The sequence below is a fragment of the Micromesistius poutassou genome, assembly GCF_964030765.1.
Source record: "Micromesistius poutassou genome assembly, chromosome: 21".
Lineage (NCBI taxonomy): Eukaryota > Metazoa > Chordata > Actinopteri > Gadiformes > Gadidae > Micromesistius > Micromesistius poutassou.
Window position 1 is genome coordinate 2,322,096 of NC_140291.1, and position 20,000 is coordinate 2,342,095.

General features: G+C 46.3%; 2 protein-coding genes across 2 annotated transcripts in view; one reads left to right on the forward strand and one right to left on the reverse strand.

Moving 5' to 3' along the window:
• The window catches only part of LOC311366748 (myosin heavy chain, striated muscle), a gene marked incomplete at its 5' end in the record, with an annotated part of 19,632 nt that extends 6,604 nt beyond the window's left edge, over nt 1-13,028 (forward strand). The window contains 11 exons of the mRNA XM_084485540.1: nt 560-692; nt 2,636-2,852; nt 3,866-4,002; nt 4,450-4,553; nt 6,334-6,526; nt 7,083-7,286; nt 8,272-8,397; nt 8,861-9,031; nt 9,654-9,854; nt 10,602-10,742; nt 11,921-13,028. Of these exons, the coding sequence (XP_084341666.1) occupies nt 560-692; nt 2,636-2,852; nt 3,866-4,002; nt 4,450-4,553; nt 6,334-6,526; nt 7,083-7,286; nt 8,272-8,397; nt 8,861-9,031; nt 9,654-9,854; nt 10,602-10,742; nt 11,921-12,076 (1,783 nt within the window). The 3' untranslated portion in view covers nt 12,077-13,028. The remainder of the gene's footprint in view (nt 1-559; nt 693-2,635; nt 2,853-3,865; nt 4,003-4,449; nt 4,554-6,333; nt 6,527-7,082; nt 7,287-8,271; nt 8,398-8,860; nt 9,032-9,653; nt 9,855-10,601; nt 10,743-11,920) is intronic.
• Nucleotides 13,029-14,669: 1,641 nt separating this feature from the next.
• Nucleotides 14,670-20,000, reverse strand: part of gas7b (growth arrest-specific 7b) — a 38,665-nt gene continuing 33,334 nt past the window's right edge. The window contains exons 10-12 of the mRNA XM_084485541.1: nt 17,606-17,685; nt 16,897-16,995; nt 14,670-14,937 (exon numbers count right to left, since the gene is read on the reverse strand). Of these exons, the coding sequence (XP_084341667.1) occupies nt 14,824-14,937; nt 16,897-16,995; nt 17,606-17,685 (293 nt within the window). The 3' untranslated portion in view covers nt 14,670-14,823. The remainder of the gene's footprint in view (nt 14,938-16,896; nt 16,996-17,605; nt 17,686-20,000) is intronic.

Consider the following 20,000-nt stretch of genomic DNA (forward strand, 5'->3'; position numbering starts at 1 on the left):
CCGAATAAAACAGCCTAGTGACGCCACTGATCTGGAGCTCATAGAAGACCAACTGGTTTGAATAAAGCACAGAGGATGTATTACACACAGCAGGACTTGGCTAGCAGTGTATTAAGCTGTCTTCATTATTATGGAATCCTAGCAATAAATTATGTATTTATGGAGAGACACAAGACATTAACACTGTTTAATATCCTTAAACTGGCTCAGCTTCAATCAAGAGTTTACATAGAGGGCTTCATTGAAATATTAACTTAAATCAAAAGAAATGTGGCCTCCGCAATGAAATAAACATGAAAAGTTGCAATCAATTATTAAAAAAAAAAAAGTACAACTTAAATTGTATACATAATAAATATCTTTTTGTTTTAATAACGCAAAGCACCACAGAAGGTTAACAAATTCTGTTCATCGCAATAAATAATCAATACTATAATAATATATGATCATAACTGCCGTCTTTGTGGTAGCGGTGCAGCCTCACACACACACACACACACACACACACACACACACACACAGAGCCTCAGGACGCTAACGTCGCTTTGCGCTGCTGCAGGAAGAAGCTTCTGTCGCGGCTCCAGGAGGCCGAGGAGGCAGCCGAGGCCACCCAGGCCAAGTGCTCCTCGCTGGAGAAGACCAAGCAGAGGCTGCAGGGCGAGGTGGAGGAGCTCTGCATGAGCCTGGAGCAGGTACCGCCCAACTAGCCGGAGTAGAGAAGCTTCTCCTGTAGAGAACGCACACCCCTTACGTTTGTACGGTTGGGTTGAAAAAAAACTCGCCGCACAGCGATATTGGTGAACTTTTCTTTTATCGAACGGATCACCGAAAGATCATCAAAAAAAAAACTCAGACCCTGCCGGAATTGGTGATCACCAATTCACCAAGATCACCAATTCACCAAGATCACCAATTCACCAAGATCACCAATTCACCAAGATCACCAATTCACCAAGATCACCAATTCACCAAGATCACCAATTCCGGCAGGGTTGGGGAGTTTTTTTAGGGTTCTGATTGGTCAGTTGGTCCCACAGACACACTGGAATATTCATTTTTAAAGGTGCCATGACATGCCACCAGGTGTGCTGTGATCAGCCGTTATGAGCCGTTTTGGAAATCAGCCCTTTAATGCCGCTTTTCCACCAACAGTATCAGCTCGACTCGACTCAACTCGCCTCGACTCGACTCGGTTCCAGGCGCATTTCCATCTAAAAAAGTACCTCTTCAATGTGGGCGGGTCATAGAAAAGAACCTCTCTACCATGGGCGGGTCGTCATTAGGTTTTAATCACGGGAGACGCGATTCCCGGGAAATCTGAATCTAATCAAGACTATTTCCTGATTCCCGGGAAAGGTTATGATGGGAAATAAAATAAAATAAAAAGCACAATGACTCTATTGTCTATTGTTTTGTTGTCATACGGTAACGTTGATGGAGGTGAAACTCGAGCCCTAGGAAAGGAACGACACTAAAACGAAACAGCGAAACGCTGATCCTCCGGAGCCGGTCCGTGGACTCCAGCCACGCCGGACACACACAACCACGCCGGACACACACAACCACGCACAGCCTAACTCTAGCCCCGGGAAAGGAGCGACACACACGGCGAAACGCTGATCAGTGTCCCCCTCGGGAGCGGGTTCGTGGACTCCAACCACGCCGGACACAACTTAACTTTGAGTGATTATTCCCATTTACAGCCGCTGGCCAATCAGTTACCAGCAGCCTGTTTACGTCACACAAAAGTACCTACTCCGCTCGCTTGGAACCTCGACGGAGGTAGTACTAAAAAAAAGTACCCGGTACTAGGTACCAGGTACTTTTTTTCCCAATGGAAACGCAAAAAAGGCGTGGCGAGTCGAGTCGAGTCAAGCTGGTACTGGCGGTGGAAAAGCGGCATAAGACATCACAGGTGTGCGTGTCCACCTAGATGTCTGACGGATACATGAGCAACGTTTGCTACAGTCCACTGGGTAGGCAGCTGGTAGACTGATCTATCCAGCACACATCTAGGTGGACCCGCCCACTTTCTGCCCCTTATGATGTCATAAGGGGCAGATTTCCAAAACGGCCTTGTAACGGCTAATCACACCACACCTGGTGACATGTCATGGCACCTTTAAAACATTTAAGACCCGTACTGCGGAGCGTAACAGGCCTGTGGACCACCTTCCCTTAAACGCCCTGGTCTGATTCTAGTGCTGGGTGAGAGGTTGCGTAAGGCTGTACTTTAAGCGGCCTTGGCACACTAATCTAATTTGCGGTTGAGTTTGCGATTGCTGACTGATGAATCGTAAAAAATGTTTTAACAGGCTACAGCAACGCACACAAAATATTGGGCTGTCAAGACGTGACGGATGAAATGAGACATGAAAATATCCTGACATGTTTTGATGCGATTAATCTTCCGCGCTATGAATCGCAACTCAGGGGAAACATATACACAACTTCAATACAAAACAAAGTCACCCATCCATAGCCTCATGACTCATCTCAAAACAGGATTGAAGAGTCACATTTGATTAAATTGTCATTCTTTAAAAAAAGAGAGAGATGGTTCAACTGAAATCAGCCATCCATCCCCCTGGTAACCCCTTGGTCTCCCCCCCCCCCCTTCCTCACCCGCCCCCAGGCCAGTGGTTGTGGGCAGGCCCTGGACAAGAAGCAGCGTGTGCTGGAGAAGCAGCTGAGCGACTGGCGGCAGAAGAGGGAGGAGCTGGTGGCGGAGGTGGAGACGTGCCAGAAGGAGAGCCGCCTGCACGCCGCCGAGCTCTTCAAGCTGAAGTCGGCCCACGAGGAGTCGCTGGAGCACCTGGAGGCGCTGCGGCGCGAGAACAAGGCCCACCAGGGTAACGGCCGTCGTAGCACAGAGCATAGCACTAGAGCGTAGCACAGAGCGTAGCGTAGAGTAGAGCGTAGAGTAGAGCAGAGTGTAGTGTAGAACAGAGTGTAGCGTAGAGTAGAGCGCAGTGTAGAGTAGAGGAGAGTAGAGCGTAGAGTAGAGTAGAGCGTAGAGTAAAGTAGAGTAAAGCGTAGAGTAGAGTAGAGCGCAGCGTAGAGTAGAGGAGAGCGTAGAGTAGAGCAGAGCATAGAGTAGAGTAGAGCGTAGAGTAGAGTAGAGCATAGAGTAGAGTAGAGTAAAGCGTAGAGTAGAGTAGAGCGCAGCATAGAGTAGAGGAGAGCGTAGCGTAGAGTAGAGCATAGAGTAGAGTAGAGCGTAGAGTAGAGTAGAGCATAGAGTAGAGTAGAGCGTAGAGTAGAGTAGAGTAGAGTAGAGCGTAGAGTAGAGCGTAGAGTAGAGTAGAGCGTAGCGTAAAGTAGAGTAGAGCGTAGCGTACAGTAGAGCGTAGTGTAGAGTAGAGAGTACAGCGTAGAGTAGAGCGTAGAGTAGAGTAGAGCGTAGAGTAGAGTAGAGCGTAGCGTAGAGTAGAGCGTAGAGTAGAGTAGAGCGTAGTGTACAGTAGAGTGTAGTGTAGAGTAGAGAGTACAGTAGAGCGTAGAGTAGAGCGTAGAGTAGAGTAGAGCGTAGCGTAGAGTAGAGCGTAGAGTAGAGTAGAGCGTAGCGTAGAGTAGAGAGTAGAGTAGACTGTAGCGTAGTGTAGAGTAGAGCGTAGCGTAGAGAGTAACAAACAGCGTGTTACTCTAATGTATGGCGTGACGTATCGTGTGCAACGTACAGCGTAATGGCGTAATGTCACATCGTAGTGCATTAGCTAACACACAGCGAAACACCACACAGCGAAACACCACAGTGTAGCGTGTAGCGTGTAGCGCGTAGCATGTAGCGTATATCGGTCGCTATGACGACAGAACCAGAAGACTCCCGGCTCTCACCTTGACCTTGTCCGTCCGTCCCCTCCAGAGGAGATCGGCGACCTGACGGACCAGCTGTCCGACGGGGGCAAGAGCGTCCACGAGCTGCAGAAGGCCAAGAAGAAGATGGAGATGGAGAAGGAGGAGCTGCAGGGCTCGCTGGAGGAGTCAGAGGCGGCGCTGGAGGTACGTCACCACGGCGATGTCCTCCTCCTCGGCCGCCTCGGATTGTTCGCCATGTTTCGTCACGCTCCGCGAGACACACACACACACACTCGGGATATAATCTCCCCCCCCCTTGATCACATCGCGCTCACTTTGAGACGCATGAGGAGAAATGTGGAATTCAGGTTTTTTGAGGTTTCATCGCGGATGCAGATGTACGCGGTATACGGGAAGAGAGCGTGACAGGACAGGCGCCAAACGATCCATGCTTCCATAACTTACGAGTACGAAAGGGAGCAAAAAAACTCTAGACTAATAACTTTGATTATTGAACTCCATCGACGTTCCAACTACTGCCAAGCTTCTCCTGATCTTTTCCTGACTTTGAACCTTACTGACCTCTCAATCCCCCTCCCCCGCTCATTCAACCCCCCTCCCACCTCCCCCTGCCCCCCCCCCCCCCACCAGGTGGAGGAGACCAAGGTGCTGAGGCTGCAGCTGGAGCTCACCCAGGTCCGGGGAGAGCTGGAGCGCAAGCTCCAGGAGAAGGAGGAGGAGGCGGAGACTGCCAGGTATGGGCCCACGGCCGCCTGCCCTGACCTTCCTCACCGGCAACAGCCACCGTTTACACACTCTAGTAGCTGCTATCGTTACAATGATAATGGGTTGATCGTGGATCGTACTGACTATAGACGCATGATGACCAGGACCAGGTCCTTAAAAAGACGTGATACGTGGAACGGAATGTGTGAACAAGCAACTAGAGATAGTCCAACTGTTGGAGGAGCCTACATGCTAGTCTCTACCGTGTACCACCTAGAGGCCGTTAGAGGAATTACATGCTCAACTCTTTACCATGACACCACCTAGAGGCTGTGGGGGGAACTACATGCTAGACTCCAGTACCATGAACCACCTGTTTTAGAGGAAATACCTGCTGTTCTCTACCATGAACCACCTATAGGCTCTAAGGTGAATTACATGCTAGTCTCTACTGTGAACCACCTAGAGGCAGTTAGAGGCATTACATGCAAGGCTGAGTCAACCAACGGCAGTAACGACGGCGGAGTCAACTATGCAGGGCGACAGCCAGCTCATCAGGAGCAATTAGGGTGAAGGCGTCTCGCTCAGGGACACCACGACACTCAGCTAGGAGGAGCCGGGGATCGAACCAGCAACCTGCCAACCCACTCTACCTCCTGAGCTAATGCCGCCCCACCTACTGTGTTAAAGGAAATACTATTAATACTAATACTATACTATTCTCTACCATGAACCACCTATAGGCTCTAAGGTGAATTACATGCTAGTCTCTTCCACATGAGCTTCACAAACAGTCGGCTGTCTCTTGGGCTTAATGTAGGAAAACGACAGCAAATAAATTGCAAATGAGTGCCGTCCCCCTCGTCAAAAAGCAATCTTCTGCCTCACAGTATTCATCTGTTTTGCATTTTGAGGGACAGATTGCTGATGCTGTTAGATCTGGAAGAAACCAACGCTCAAGTTCAGTGTTTCACAGTCCTGTCTCTTTCTTTCTCCATATGCATGGGACTAATTCACTCTGATACTGCTGATTCTTCCTTTAAGCTCTTCTCCTCTCCTTCCGTCCTCCTCTCCAACCCGTCCTAGATTAGATTAGAGGTAAGAGATTGTCTTTCCCACTCTGTTCTCATTTCCTAACTTCCTCTTCCAATAAGTCCACCGCTATGGCAGTAAAGACAAGAATGAAAGACAATAATGTGTTGTCCCATTGGTCTGATAAGAAAGCATCATATATAGATTAAATAATTCCCAGACAGACAAATACCTGACAGAATGGTCAGAGGATTGAGTGGTTCATCATCATCCTCAACCCCATGATATAAATAAATACATGTTTGTAATATTTGCTGATATATAAACTGTTATTAAGTATATATATATATATATATATATATATATATATATATAAATATACTATACTGCTAATGTATAATTGTTTTTAGAATAGAATAGAATATGACATGACAATTTTATTTGTCATGTCACCATGAAAATTCTCTTTGGTCTCACTGAATAAAAACACATAGGATGCATAACAAGCACATTCACTCCATTGAGTAGGCATGTCCACCAGATTGACACATCACATGAATACCCCCTGACACATCACATACAGTATACCCCCTCCTCTAGCCCACACACACACACACACACACACACACAGTATACACATCAGGTACAAGGCAACCAGCAACAGTTCCAGCCCGTTCCAGGCACTCTAGTCTACACCTCCCTTTCATCTAGCTTTCCTTGGTTTTATCCAATCATATCTTTCTCACTCATTTACTCTGTACTCATTCACCCAATCAGGAAGAGCAACCAGAGGGCGGTGGAGTCCATGCAGGCCAGTCTGGACGTGGAGGTGAAAGGCCGCGGCGAGGGCCTGAAGCTGAAGAAGAAGCTGGAGGCGGACCTCAGCGATCTGGAGGTACAGGTGGACCAGCTCACCAAGAACAACGCCGAGCTCAGCAAGAACAACAAGAAGATGCAGCAGCAGATCAAGGTGTGTGCGTGCGTGTGTGTACGTGTGTGTGTGTGTGTGTGTGTGTGTGTGTGGTGTGTGTGTGTGTGTGTGAGACACACACGTCTGTGTTGCCTCACATTATCTTCTCTGCAGCCCTTCCACTTCTTGCTATGGTTTGAAATGATTACATCTACTCAGCAGCAATGCTGCTGAGTAAGTAGGAAATCAGTGGGTTACCCTCACGCAGGCTGGTGTGGTGATTTGGATTGCATACCAAAAAGGAAACCAGAAATCTCAGTGTCGCTGTAAAATTCAAATATAAATAAAAATTCAGTTTATATATAATAATATAAAACAAAAAAACACCAAGTCATCGATACAGTTTCCAATAACAGCTGCATAACAACCACTGGATTTATTTTTTATAACAATCAGCTTGTCTCCAACCCCTCCCTCCTCTTTCTCCCTTCTCTCCTCTCTCCCTTCTCCTCTCACCTCTCTTCCTCCGCCTCCTCCCCTCTCCCCCATCTCCTCCCCTCTCCCCCATCTCCTCCCCTCTCCCCCATCTCCCCCCCCAACCTCTCCCATCCCCCAGGAGCTCCAGGCTCAGATGGAGGAGGAGGTGCGCAGCGGCGAGGAGCGTCGCGAGGAGCAGGTGGCGGGCGACCGGCGCTACCTGCTGGTGGCCGGCGAGAACCAGGAGGTGCGCGCCGTGCTGGAGACCACGGAGAGGGCCCGCAAGACCCTGGAGGCGGAGCTGCAGGAGGCCACGGAGACGTGCTGCAACCTCAACAGCCAGGTGGGGGTCTCCAGGGGGAGCCGAGGCCCTCGTCCGTCCTGAGGGAGGGGGGCACGAGCTCCAGGGCTAGGCTGGAAGTCGGAGAGGCCTGTGTGATGTGTACCAGTGTGTACTCGTGTGTACTAGTGTGTACTCATGTGTAGTAAAACGTACTGATGTGTACTAGTGCGTACTGATGTGTACTAGTGCGTACTCGTGTGTACTAGTGTGTACTCATGTGTAGTAAAACGTACTCATGTGTACTGGTATTTACTAATGTGTACTACTAGTACGTACTTATGTGTGCTAGTACGTACTCATGTGTAGTAAAACGTAGTAATGTATACTAGTACGTACTCATGTGTACTAGTATTTACTAATGTGTACTACTAGTATGTACTTATGTGTACCAGTGCGTACTCGTGTGTACTAGTGTGTACTCATGTGTAGTAAAACGTACTCATGTGTACTAGTATTTACTAATGTGTAATACTATTTACTAATGTATACTAGTATGTACTTATGTGTACTAGTGCGTACTCAAGTGTACTAGAACGTACTCATGTGTACTAGTACGTAGTTATGTGTACTAGTGCGTACTCATGTGTACTAGTGCGTACTCATGTGTACTAGAACGTACTCATGTGTGCTAGAATGTACTCATGTGTACTAGTACGTGCCCGATATGTACTAGTACGTACTCATGTGTACGAGACATGTTTAATTTTTTCCTTTTTTAAGGACTTTTCCTTGAGAAAGTCCATGTTAGCAGCAGACTGTGCTTGCTGCTCATAACATGTGTACTAGTACGTGCCCACGTGTGTATGACATGTGTACTAGTACGTGCCCATGTGTGTATGACATGTGTACTAGTATGTGCCCACGTGTGTATAACATGTGTACTAGTACGTGCCCACGTGTGTATGACATGTGTACTAGTACGTGCCCATGTGTGTATGACATGCGTACTACTGGTACGGTCTAACGCGACGCCGCCGCCCTGCAGCTGCAGTCGTCGGTGAGCACGCGGAGGAAGCTGGAGCTGGACCTGCAGGCCCTGCTGCAGGAGCACGAGGAGGTGCAGACGGAGCTCAGAGGCGCGTCAGAGAGGGCCAAGAAGGCCGGGGGCGAGGTGAGCAGACAGACACGCACACACACACACACACACACGCGCGCGTGCGCGTGTGGTCCCGTATGCATGTGTCAGGAATCAGTGTCGGAGGGAATAAGTGCTTTTCCAAAATGAGGTCATGTTCTCATTATGTTCTCATTATGATTCAGGATTTGGTGCTCTTTGTAAAACTTGATGTACACACACACACACACACACACACACACACACAGTGCACAGATAAATATGTAAATGTTTGTGTGTGTGTGCGTGCTTGTGTGCGTGTGCGTGCGTGTGCGTGCGTGTGCGTGCGTGTGCGTGTGCGTGTGCTTGTGTGCGCGTGTGCGTGTGCGCGTGTGCGTGTGCGCGTGTGCGTGTGCGCGTGTGCGTGTGCTTGTGTGCGCGTGTGCGTGTGCTTGTGTGCGCGTGTGCGTGTGCGCGTGTGTGTGCGTGCGTGTGCGTGCGTGTGTGTGCGCGTGTGCAGTGGGTGCGCGTGGCGGAGGAGCTGCGTCTGGAGCAGGAGGCGGCCGTGCAGCAGCAGCGGGTGAGGAAGGCCCTGGAGGCGCAGGTGAAGGATCTGGGCGTCCGCCTGGACGAGGCCGAGCAGATGGGCCTGAAGGGGGGCAAGAAGGTCATCCAGAAGCTGGAGGGAACGGTGGGTGGTGGTGGAGGATGATGGAGGAGAGGGCCTGTTCACACACACACACACGCACGCACGCACGCACGCACACATGCACACACACACACGCACGCATTCATAAACACACTCACGCACACATGCACGCACGCACACACACACGCGCACACGCACACACACGCACACGCAAGGACGCACGCACGTATGCACGTACGCACACACCCACACAGGCACACAGGCCTGCATTCATAAACACACTCACGCACGCATGCGTGCAAGCAGGCATGCATTTATATACACAAGCACGCACACACTTTTATAGATACAGTTTTATAGATTACAGTCTCTACTGTAGTTGTATAGATTAGTAGTAGTACTGAGACCGTAGTACTGATACCGCAGTACTGAGACAGCAGTACTGAGACTGTAGTACTGAGACTGTGGTACTGATACTGCAGTACTGAGACCGCAGTACTGATACCGCAGTACTGAGACCGCAGTACTGAGACAGCAGTACTGAGACTGTAGTACTGAGACCGCAGTACTGAGACCGCAGTACTGAGACTGCAGTACTGAGACCGTAGTACTGAGACCGCAGTACTGAGACCGTAGTACTGATACTGCAGTACTGGCCCCTCAGGTGAAGGAGCTGGAGCTGGAGTTGGTCTCGGAGCAGAAGCGTCACGGGGAGACGGTGAAGACCCTCCGGAAGAACGAGCGGCGCCTGAAGGAGCTGGTGTTCCAGTCGGAGGAGGACCAGAAGAACCAGCAGCGCATGCAGGAGCTGGTGGAGCGGCTGCAGAACAAGATGAAGGCCTACAAGAGACAGGTGGAGGACGCGGTGAGTGGACAGGGAGAGGGCCGTAGAACGCTGGGGGCGGCGGCGGCGGTGGTGATGGTGTATATTGTACATAGTAATGGTATGTTTGCCCTATTATTCTGTATTTACACTACTATTATACATACACTAACTCAAAATAGAATAATGCAGACATATTATGTGTGCGTTAATACACACAACACTATATGATTGGATAGATCATATTGTGTTGTATTCATTACTGCGTATTAGACGTGTAAACATGTAAAACATGTAGACTTGGACAAATTAAACAAGAATATAATGACTACACTAATATTTTTGTGTAAAAAAAAAAAAGTGCTATGTTGTGTAACTGTTGTGTTGTTTTTGTGTTATGTCGTGTTTTGTGTTGTGTTTTGTGTTGTCTTGTGTGTGTGTGTGTGTGTGTGTGTGTGTGTGCGTGTGTGTGTGTTGCGTCGTGTTCCGTTGTGTCGTGTGTTGTCCTGTTTTGTGTTGTCTTGTGTGTGTGTGTGTGTGTGTGTGTTATGCGTTGTGTTCCGTTGTGTCGTGCGTCGTCCTGTGTTGTGTTGTGTGTTTATGTGTGTGTGTGTGTGTGTTGCGTTGTGTTCCATTGCGTTGTGTGTCGTCCTGTGTTGTGTTGTGTGTTTATGTGTGTGTGTGTGTGTGTGTGTTGCGTTGTGTTCCATTGTGTCGTGTGTTGTCCTGTGTTGTGTTGTGTGTTTATGTTTGTGTGTGTGTCTGTCCTGTGTGGCGCGTGGCGCTCAGGAGGAACAAGCCAACATGAACCTGGCCAAGTATAAGAAGACGTTCCGCGAGCTGGACGAGGCGGAGAAGCGGGCGGACAACGCCGAGTCGGCGCTCAACAACACCAAGCGGCGGTACAGCTTCAGCAAGGGCTCCTCCTCGGTAAGCTCACGGCAGCGTTTGTTGCTGTCTGTGTGTCTGTCTGCGCTGCGCATATGAATACGGAAATGTGTGTGCCACACTTTTTCACATTTTTCTTTCTCAGCAAGTCTTCCCAGTGTTGTGTGTTTCAGTTTGTAAGTTATGGGTTAGGAAAAGGGGTCTCGCACGCTCTTGAAAGGAGCTAATGTTGTTATGGACATTGATATATGATGTGGCTGTCCTTCCTATTTTCAGAAATGTCCCCCTAGTGTGTTTGTGCACTCTTTGTCGGTTTTTGATAACTTTTTACAAATAGGTGAACCGGTGGACCGACTCTTTGTGATTAACGTTTATGCTTGCAAACTATGAGTTCTTTGACAGAACCTTGGCTGGGGTATTTCTATATGTTGGTACAGTCAAGTTGAACTCGTAGAGTTAAACTTCAAGGGGTTGGATATCGCCCGGCGTCATTCTCAGGCGCGTGCCGTCCATATGGGCAGGTGGGGCAGCGAACTACTTGCAAAAGCATGCTCCCAAAAAAATAGTTCCTCAGTAAATCATTGCTCCAAGTCTATTAGTCACATTAACTATCTATAGTTTCTGTAGGCTTTCTGACTATTTTTGGTCTGTTGACGTCACATTTTGGATGATGGTGGCGATTCTAGTTGAGTTTAACGTGTCATGCAATGTTGGGGCAGGGCAGCTCAACGACCGCCTTCCTCCGTATGTTTATCGTATAACCCTGCAGGCTGCAAAAAGAATTGCAATCCGCACTAATAGACGCTTATATGGTCGTAAAGTAGTCTGCCCCATGGTCATATTCTAGAACTGTTATTCTGCCAGTATCTTTCGTCGTTTCTATATCAGATGCAGATATGGCGAGTGGTGTTGCACCTGTGATTAACAGTGTTGAGTTTCTGTTAAAAAAAACATTTGAGAGTTTAAAATTGGAAGAGAAGTTAGCCATCAAACAAGTGAGTGATGTGAAGCCTATATATATATATATATATATATATATATATATATATGTACATATTAAATAAACATGTAAATTGTGGGTGTGGTCATATGCCAGTAGTTTCTGCCCCACTGAAATTTAGGGTCACCGCACGCTACTGATCATTCTTATAACGGTTGCCCTGACGCTGTTCTGTGAGTGTTTTTTCACTATGGATCCTGTGTGTGTTCCTCTCCACCAGGGCTACTGCACCCCCTACCCGGGACTGGTGAGGTCCCCCAGCTCCGTGGGGTCGGAGGGCAGGGGTGAGAAGCTCAACGACGACGATGCAGAGTCCGTCAACTCACTCATCCCGGCATACCTCAACTCACTCAAGAAGCTCATGATCGACGACTGAGGGGCGCTCGGGGCTGCTTTCACTTTTGGTTTCACTTTCACTTTGAGTTTTCACTTTCAGGTCCGATTCTTTCAGGCTGCCCGTATGACTAGCTCTCGTTGATATTGAAGAAAATACTGCCATGTTAAAAAATAAGGCGTAGGATTAACTACTTTATTCTATATAAATATATGAGTCACAGCAAATTGTAATGCTGCAAAAATAGTAGACATTTTAATGCGTTAGTGAATGTTTGTGTACTGGAATGAATTCTGCAAACAGCATTACTTAAAATCTATGAAAAATCTATGAAAATACATACATACGACTATTAATGTCCTTAAACAAGAAGTGATGCCCCAGAATTTAGGATATTCATATTTTCTACTTTAGTTGGCATTATATTTAGCTAAGATTATATTCTCTGTAAATGTCTCAATGTCGGTGATATTATCCGGAGAAAGAAATTGAAATACAATTTGAGCTACCTATCTTATTCTTCTATTCTATTATTGTATATTAACTCTTGAATAATGGTTTGAACAACAATAGATTACACAAATATGGTATTACTACCTGGAATAAAAAAATCACAGTAAAATATATATAATATTTCTGGGGTATCTTTTTAAGCGTATAGGTTTGATTGACACAATCAGTACATGCCCTAAATACACGCTTATACTGTAATATTTTTGTAAAGAAAATAGATTGAAAATGGAAAATTGTAATTTGTAGTTTCTACAATCCACAGTTTATCCTTTTGAATTGTTCTGACTTGCAGGAATATGTTTGTGATGTGAAATCTATTGATTGCTTACTCTTTTGGGACAAAAAATATATTTACACATCAATGAATATATACATTTATATTCCTGCCCAAAAAAATCAAATTCGTCCAAAATATTGTCATTAACTGTGAATATTTTTCAGTTTTTTAAAGCACGTTATCAAATTAAAAATCTTTTTCAATCAAGTGATTTTTTTTTGTAATCACAATTGCCGACAATGAAAGGTGAAAAAAGAAAGACTGAAGAGACCACTGAAATGTAGAATATATCTATCTTTAATTTTTTTTTTATGGAAATGAACGCCAGCCATTGAGCAGTTAATGTATATAGAAATCTATGCCGCCAGTGGTCAAAATTATACTTAAAAGCACACTAAACATAGACCATGTGTGGTTTTTATACACAGATTTTGTACAAGTTAAAGGACAAGTTCTAAGACATGTTTCCGATCTGATTGATATTTGGTATCGCGGACGAAGAGGAGTTGGTCGTTTTGTACCATCTACAGGATTTACCTGTATTAGAATGTGCTCAATGTAACGTCAAAAAGATGCACAGTAAACCTTAAATCTATAATATTGGGGCAATCTTGGATACATATTCATGCTATATCTAATGAGTGCAATGGAATCCTTGCAGAATCATCCTAATTGGGGAATTCCACTTCCAAGCAAATAATTTAAAAGCTTCGGTCAATTTAAAGTGGATTTGACGACTGCATACAATCCTTTGACCTACTCTTAAACAAGTACGTAAAGATTAGTTTCATTCTGCCCTATATTTCAGAAGCATATCACACATAATCAAAGAAATACATCAAATTGATTTCTAATGGGTTGACGGTCAGAATTTGTTCACATTTTTTGAGCAGAAAGTGCAAATTGCCATTTAGTAATACACATGGATGAATTAATGGTGACAATTAAAGAGTCAATAGAATTTATAGACTTTTACATTATGTGATGGAATGAGAAAATGTTTCACCGAGTTCATAACATCAGAGCATGCACAATTGTCCACAACAGCAACACGAGTGCTAGCCACACTAGTAACATACTAGCATTCTGACCGCTTGATCGCGTCCTCCCAGCCAACGGGCCTCTCTATTCACCTGGTGGCCATCTTGTTTCAAAACGCTAGCTGTTGGGGGGGGGAAATTAATCTGGAATTCTGCATCCAGTTTCCCCCCACCAAGCTAATGTTTACAACCAGGACGGCTGCAAGGTGAAAGGTCCACAGGCTAATACAGAACATGAAGGTCAGCCGAAGGTCAGGAGAGTAGTTTTACCGGGTCATTAGCAGCTTTCATTAAATGCCATTCTGAATACATTTCTTCCTGCTTACAGTCCTACTGTCTGTTCATTCACAGCGGGGGTTAGGAAATGTCTTTACAGAGCTTCAAAAGCACACATGGTACAGTGTTTGCGTCGCTGCGCTGCCCAAATACTAGAGCAATTTTTTGTATACTTACGGATTTGTGAGATAACCATCGCTTAACTCTCGCTCATTCTTTGACCAGTATCCACTGGTCTAAAATAAAAAAAGAACAATTGTTCGCTCTTTGTCCATTGTTGGCGCGTCTTCTCACCCACGGTGTCAATTAGCTTTTCGACTGACAAACATAAGGCCGACGCCAACCACCTGGAAAGACATCGCCTCCTCCCACCAATGCTAAGGAAAATCTCAACGACATCCTGGGAACTCCTGTGTTCTGGCTCAGCCCCGCCCCCTGCTGGCTGAACGGAGCTCAGTGCGACCGACGTGAGGTGCGGTATTCAGTGAATGCCGACTGGCAACCGCCTTATCTTTTTTTTTTTTTTTTTCTCCGAGCCAAACCAGGGGATGACTCAACCCAAACAAAACCAACCACCATTCAACCAGAGTTGGCCTTCGGGTCCGTGTTTATGTTTCTTGTTTTTTTCAGTCAGGGCTTGGCATATCGCTCAGCAAGTCTGGACGTGCGTACACACGCAGGGGTCAGATCTCAATATCCACCGGTCTGATCTCCCCGGTCTTGTTCTCGTTCACCCAGAGCTCTCTGTCTCGGCCCGGGTCCACTCCCTGGAGCAGCTTGTCCACTGGCTCCATCGTCTGGACGGAACGGGGAAATACAGGCAGTGTCAGTCCTGGGAGCAGGTTAACGTCACAACGTATGGGATTGATTTAAAATCAATCAAATATATGCTTGGTTGGCGCTCACGTTAAAAACATCAGTTTATGGGCTTCCTTTATCGCCTAATCGCCCCTCCCTGTTTACTGTCTTCCATTTCAACGTCCAGCATAACTTGCTTTATCCATTTACCAACTTAGTTTGAGCCGTTACAGAGCGGAAGTTCTGTTCTTTTTGGGAGTGGGCGGGGGGAGCAAGCCCTGGGGGTGGGTGGGTTTGGGGGTGGGGTGAATGACTGTGGTTGAATGGTCTATGTTGTCTTTTTTGTTGTTGTTGTTGTTGTTGTTGTTGTTGTTGTCTTAAATATATTTCTGTTTGTTTGTTGTGTATAATTATACAAAATAAATAAAAAAAATATATATATATATGCTCGGTCACACCCTTGAAAACAGTTGGAAATGCGTGTAGCTTTTTATAAGAGCTTTTCGTGAACAGCCAACCCTTGGCTAGAGATAAAAAATGTTATGGAATTATGTTCATTCGTTTATTGTCAGATAGTTTGCAAAGTCCCCCCCCCCTCCCAAAGTTAACGAGTGCAGGGTTGAATCATATCGAGCAAAACAGGCTGGATTTTATCCATCAGGGCGGAAATGTGTTTAGCCAGGGTTTTCAGGATAGTAAGTTATACAATCAATACTGTTGAAATCCCAGTAAAAACCCTGAAGCAAATCACGGCAGTGAGAAGTTGATCGTTAAACGTGCTATTAAAGAGATCTCTTGATTACCAAACACTTGCACCGGCGAATGAGACACTTTTATTTGATGCAGAGTTGCCCAACCGGCCCGAAGGCAACTTGGACAAGGCTGTGCTGACTCTGTGGATCTGAGGAGTGTTTATAACGGATGACACATCATACGTTACAGAACGTCTTCACACGGGTGTCATCATATGACAAACACAGGGGTCTGCTTATCAGTCTAGTGCTGACAGCTCTCCCGTTTACTTGCATGTTATTGTATATGTTTACTGGTGAGTCTTGGCCTCTCAAATATGACACCAATGTTGACATATCGCAAATGGACATTTGTGAAAATGCTAAATACCTTTACCTCAATTTGCAACAAGGCAACTGTTGTTTAAGTACCTACTTAAGTAACTACTATAGTGAAGTAAATGTATTGCCGTCTCATCGCAGTAAAATATCCACTGAATTGCACAGCCTCAATACTAGGCCACTGAATAAACAGACGTTGAATAAAGCAATTTTAGTGCGTGAATCACTGAAGCTACATTCATCCCCCTGTGCAGTCAAAAAATGTTTTCTTCACTAATGATTCAAAAATTAATATTCCTCTGTGGTTTTTGGCTTGTTTGTACCGGCCTTGCTTGGCCTATTTGAGCAAATCAATCATTTTGTGTTCTCTCGTGAATTTGTTCATATTTTTCCCATCCCTGTCCGTGAGGACATGACCTGAGGCTATTGGTGGGAATCCATTTGGATTGCTCATTAAATCCACAGGACGAGTAAAACGGACGACCTGGATTTCCACTTTACTGTCAGGAGCGGTTAGTTGTTGGTTGAAGCGCTTAGTTACTGGTTGAAGCGGTGAGTTATTGGTTATGCGTTAATTACTGGTTGTTAGTGGTTAGTTATTGGTTAGAGTGGTTAGCTACTGGTTGAAGCGCTTGGTTATTGGTTAAAGCAGTAAGTTACTGGTTAAAGTAGTTAGTTACTGGTTGAAGCGGTTGGTTATTGGTTAAAGGGGTTAGTCATTGGTTAAAGCAGTATGTTACTGGTTAAAGTAGTTAGTTATTGGTTAGAGTGGTTAGCTACTGGTTGAAGTGGTTAGTTATTGGTTAGAGTGGTTAGCTACTGGTTGAAGCGGTTAGTTACTGGTTGAAGCGGTTGGTTATTGGTTAAAGCAGTAAGTTGTCTTACACTCTGGTTGAACATGTCCGTCTCGTGCCGGAGGGTGGTGTACTGACACAGATGCTGCCGGATCATCTCTATTCGCTCCACCTCCAACCTCTCCAACTCCTGCTCAGGCCATGGGAAGAGAAGCAAAAGACACGTTATTCATGAGTGTACTCTGTGTGCTAATCATTGTTTTGAGGAACTATGAGTCATGGTTTCCATTAAAATACGTTTTATCTGATGGGAGGTTGAACAGCATTGAGTCACTCTAGAGAAGGGGAACTGACTTACCTGACTAACAAACATTGAAACATTGAGGGAGATGTTCATGGTGCTATGAGCAATCTCTGCCCGCCACACTTGTCCTTCCTTCTTCTGTGTAAAGTGTGTTTTGAATGAGTCTCGCGGTTCTCATGCCGCTACCTCCATAGCAATGGCCAGCCAAACAGCAGATTTGTGAGAACCATGAGAAGAACCATGTTGCTCAATCAAAACACATTTTTACTCAAAAGACAAAGTGGGGAGGGCAAAAACTGCTGCTTGCAGCTTTAACCCTTTAAAACTAAAAGTCCTCCTCAATCTACTACTAGTGCCTTACCAGACTAGAAGTGACCATCTCCTCAATCTACTACTGGTTCCTTACCAGACTAGAAGTGACCATCTCCTCAATCTACTACTGGTTCCTTACCAGACTAGAAGTGACCATCTCCTCAATCTACTACTAGTGCCTTACCAGACTAGTGGTGACCATCTCCTCAAACCATTTGGACTGGGACTGGTTGTAAAGGTCCACACAGCGCATCAGCTCATCGCCTGGGGCAGGACGCACAAACAGAAAAGACAGGGTGTCAGCTGGTAGTTACACATGCTCTCCAGCAGGGGGAGCTACCGTCATGATACAGCCCCTTGCCCACTCCTGCAGTAGTTATGGCAACACTTCAAAGCATTGCAACACCAGGTGTTCACACTCACAGAAAAGTGCTCACTCAAACAAAGACACACGTACACACAAACAAAGACACACGTACACACCCACACACCTCTCTCACATACAGATGCACATACGCACACAGACACACATAGACAACTATCCAAATGGCTTGGATGAAATTATGGTTCACAATAACAGGAAATACTTGCCTTGAAATTGACAATTGTATTTTACTGTTTCTGTATATCAGACAAATGATCACTGATGATGAAATGATGCAGCTGTATTTTTGCATTGTTCAAGCATCATATTTGAAGGCCTCTTCGGTTAATATGAGTATTCACCCAATCAGATTCCTTTATTATACTGTCACTGCTGACAAAGAAGGAGTATTTCTATAATGTTGGCCACAATAAATAAAGTGTTTTTGCGTTTTTCTTTCTGCTGTATATTAATAAAGAGGATGATGTTGTAGATGTGGAGGGACTTTGTTGCGATCGAGAGCAGATGTGTTTGGTGTCTCCGCCACAGAGCCGCACTCGGTAACAACTGCTGCTTCTTCATGCGTGTGTGTGTGTGTGTGTATGTGTGTGTGTGTGTGTGTGTGTGTGTGTGTGTGTGTGTGTGAAAGAGAGGTGAGTGTGTCAGTGTCTGTGTGTGTGTGTGTGTGTGTTTGAGAGAAATGGGTGTGTCAGTGTGTGTGTGTGTGCGTGTGCGCGCGTGTGTGAGTGCGCATGTGTGTGTGAGTGTGTGAGAGAGAGAGAGAGAGAGAGAGAGAGGTGGGTGTGTTGTTGTCGTGGCTGGTCGGAATATGACCTCACCACGCAGTGTGAAGGTGGTCTGCATCTGTTTGCTTTTACCACCAACACCAGCACCACCACCACCACCACCTCCTCCCTGGACATCACACTCTCACTCCACCCCCATCCTCTTGTTTCAGGATTCTTTTAAACTTTTTGCATTGGGTTTTTGTGTGTGTTGAGGAATAGCCATGGTTCTGCTAATGCTTTTAACCTCCAGGGCCAATTATTCGTTGTTTGCAAATGACGAGATGATACCCGGTTGGTAGGTAGGTGGCGGTCAAGGTTCATGAGTTGGTTGGCTTCTCTTGGTGAGTGAGTACGTGAGGGATAGAGAGTGATAGAAAATGGTGAGAGAGAGAGAGAGAGAGAGAGAGAGAGAGAGGGAGAAATGTGAGAGAATGTGTGAAAATGGTTCCGCGTTTGTTGGGTTTTTTGCACAGGTGTCTGTTTCTGTGAGCACACACGAGCGTGGGCCTGTTGGCTGATGAAGGCAGAAGAGTGAAGAAGAAGGAGAACAGACACGTTGGATATCCCCGGCTCCTCTGTGTGTCCAGCTGAGGAGCTCAGTCACTAACCCAGGAGATCAAACTCAGCTGGTTCCCTTCCAAAGCATGTGTCACTTCATCTTAAAACGATAGATGTACCATTGACAGGCGCACTGTCACAAAATATATTTCCGAAATATCGATAAAAATAATAAAACAGAACATCTGGAGCGAAGGGAGAACTAAGGACTTGAGCCATTATCTCGCGTCCTGAAGCAGCTGTTAGAAATTGGACAGCCGCTCGGTCGCTGTGACCCTTCACGTTGACTTCCATGCGTTCATATATCGCATATTTTTTAAAGACACCTGCAGGTGAGGCTGAAAGGGAGACAACAGACCTACCCCACCACCACCGTCACCACCTCCACCGTCACCACCACCACCACCATCACCACCACCACCGTCACCACCTCCACCGTCACCACCACCACCACCATCACCACCACCACCAACTCCCCCTCCACTCCAAGACCAGAACCACTGGCCTACGACCAGAACCACTAGCCTAAGACCAGAACCACTGGTCTACGACCAGAACCACTAGCCTAAGACCAGAACCACTAGCCTACGACCAGAACCACTGGGCCATGACCAGAACAGCTGGGTTACGACCAGAACCACTAGCCTAAGACCAGAACCACTGGTCTACGACCAGAACCACTAGCCTAAGACCAGAACCACTAGCCTAAGACCAGAACCACTGGTCTAAGACCAGAACCACTAGCCTACGACCAGAACCACTGGGCCATGACCAGAACAGCTGGGTTACGACCAGAACCACTAGCCTAAGACCAGAACCACTAGCCTACGACCAGAACCACTAGCCTACGACCAGAACCACTAGCCTAC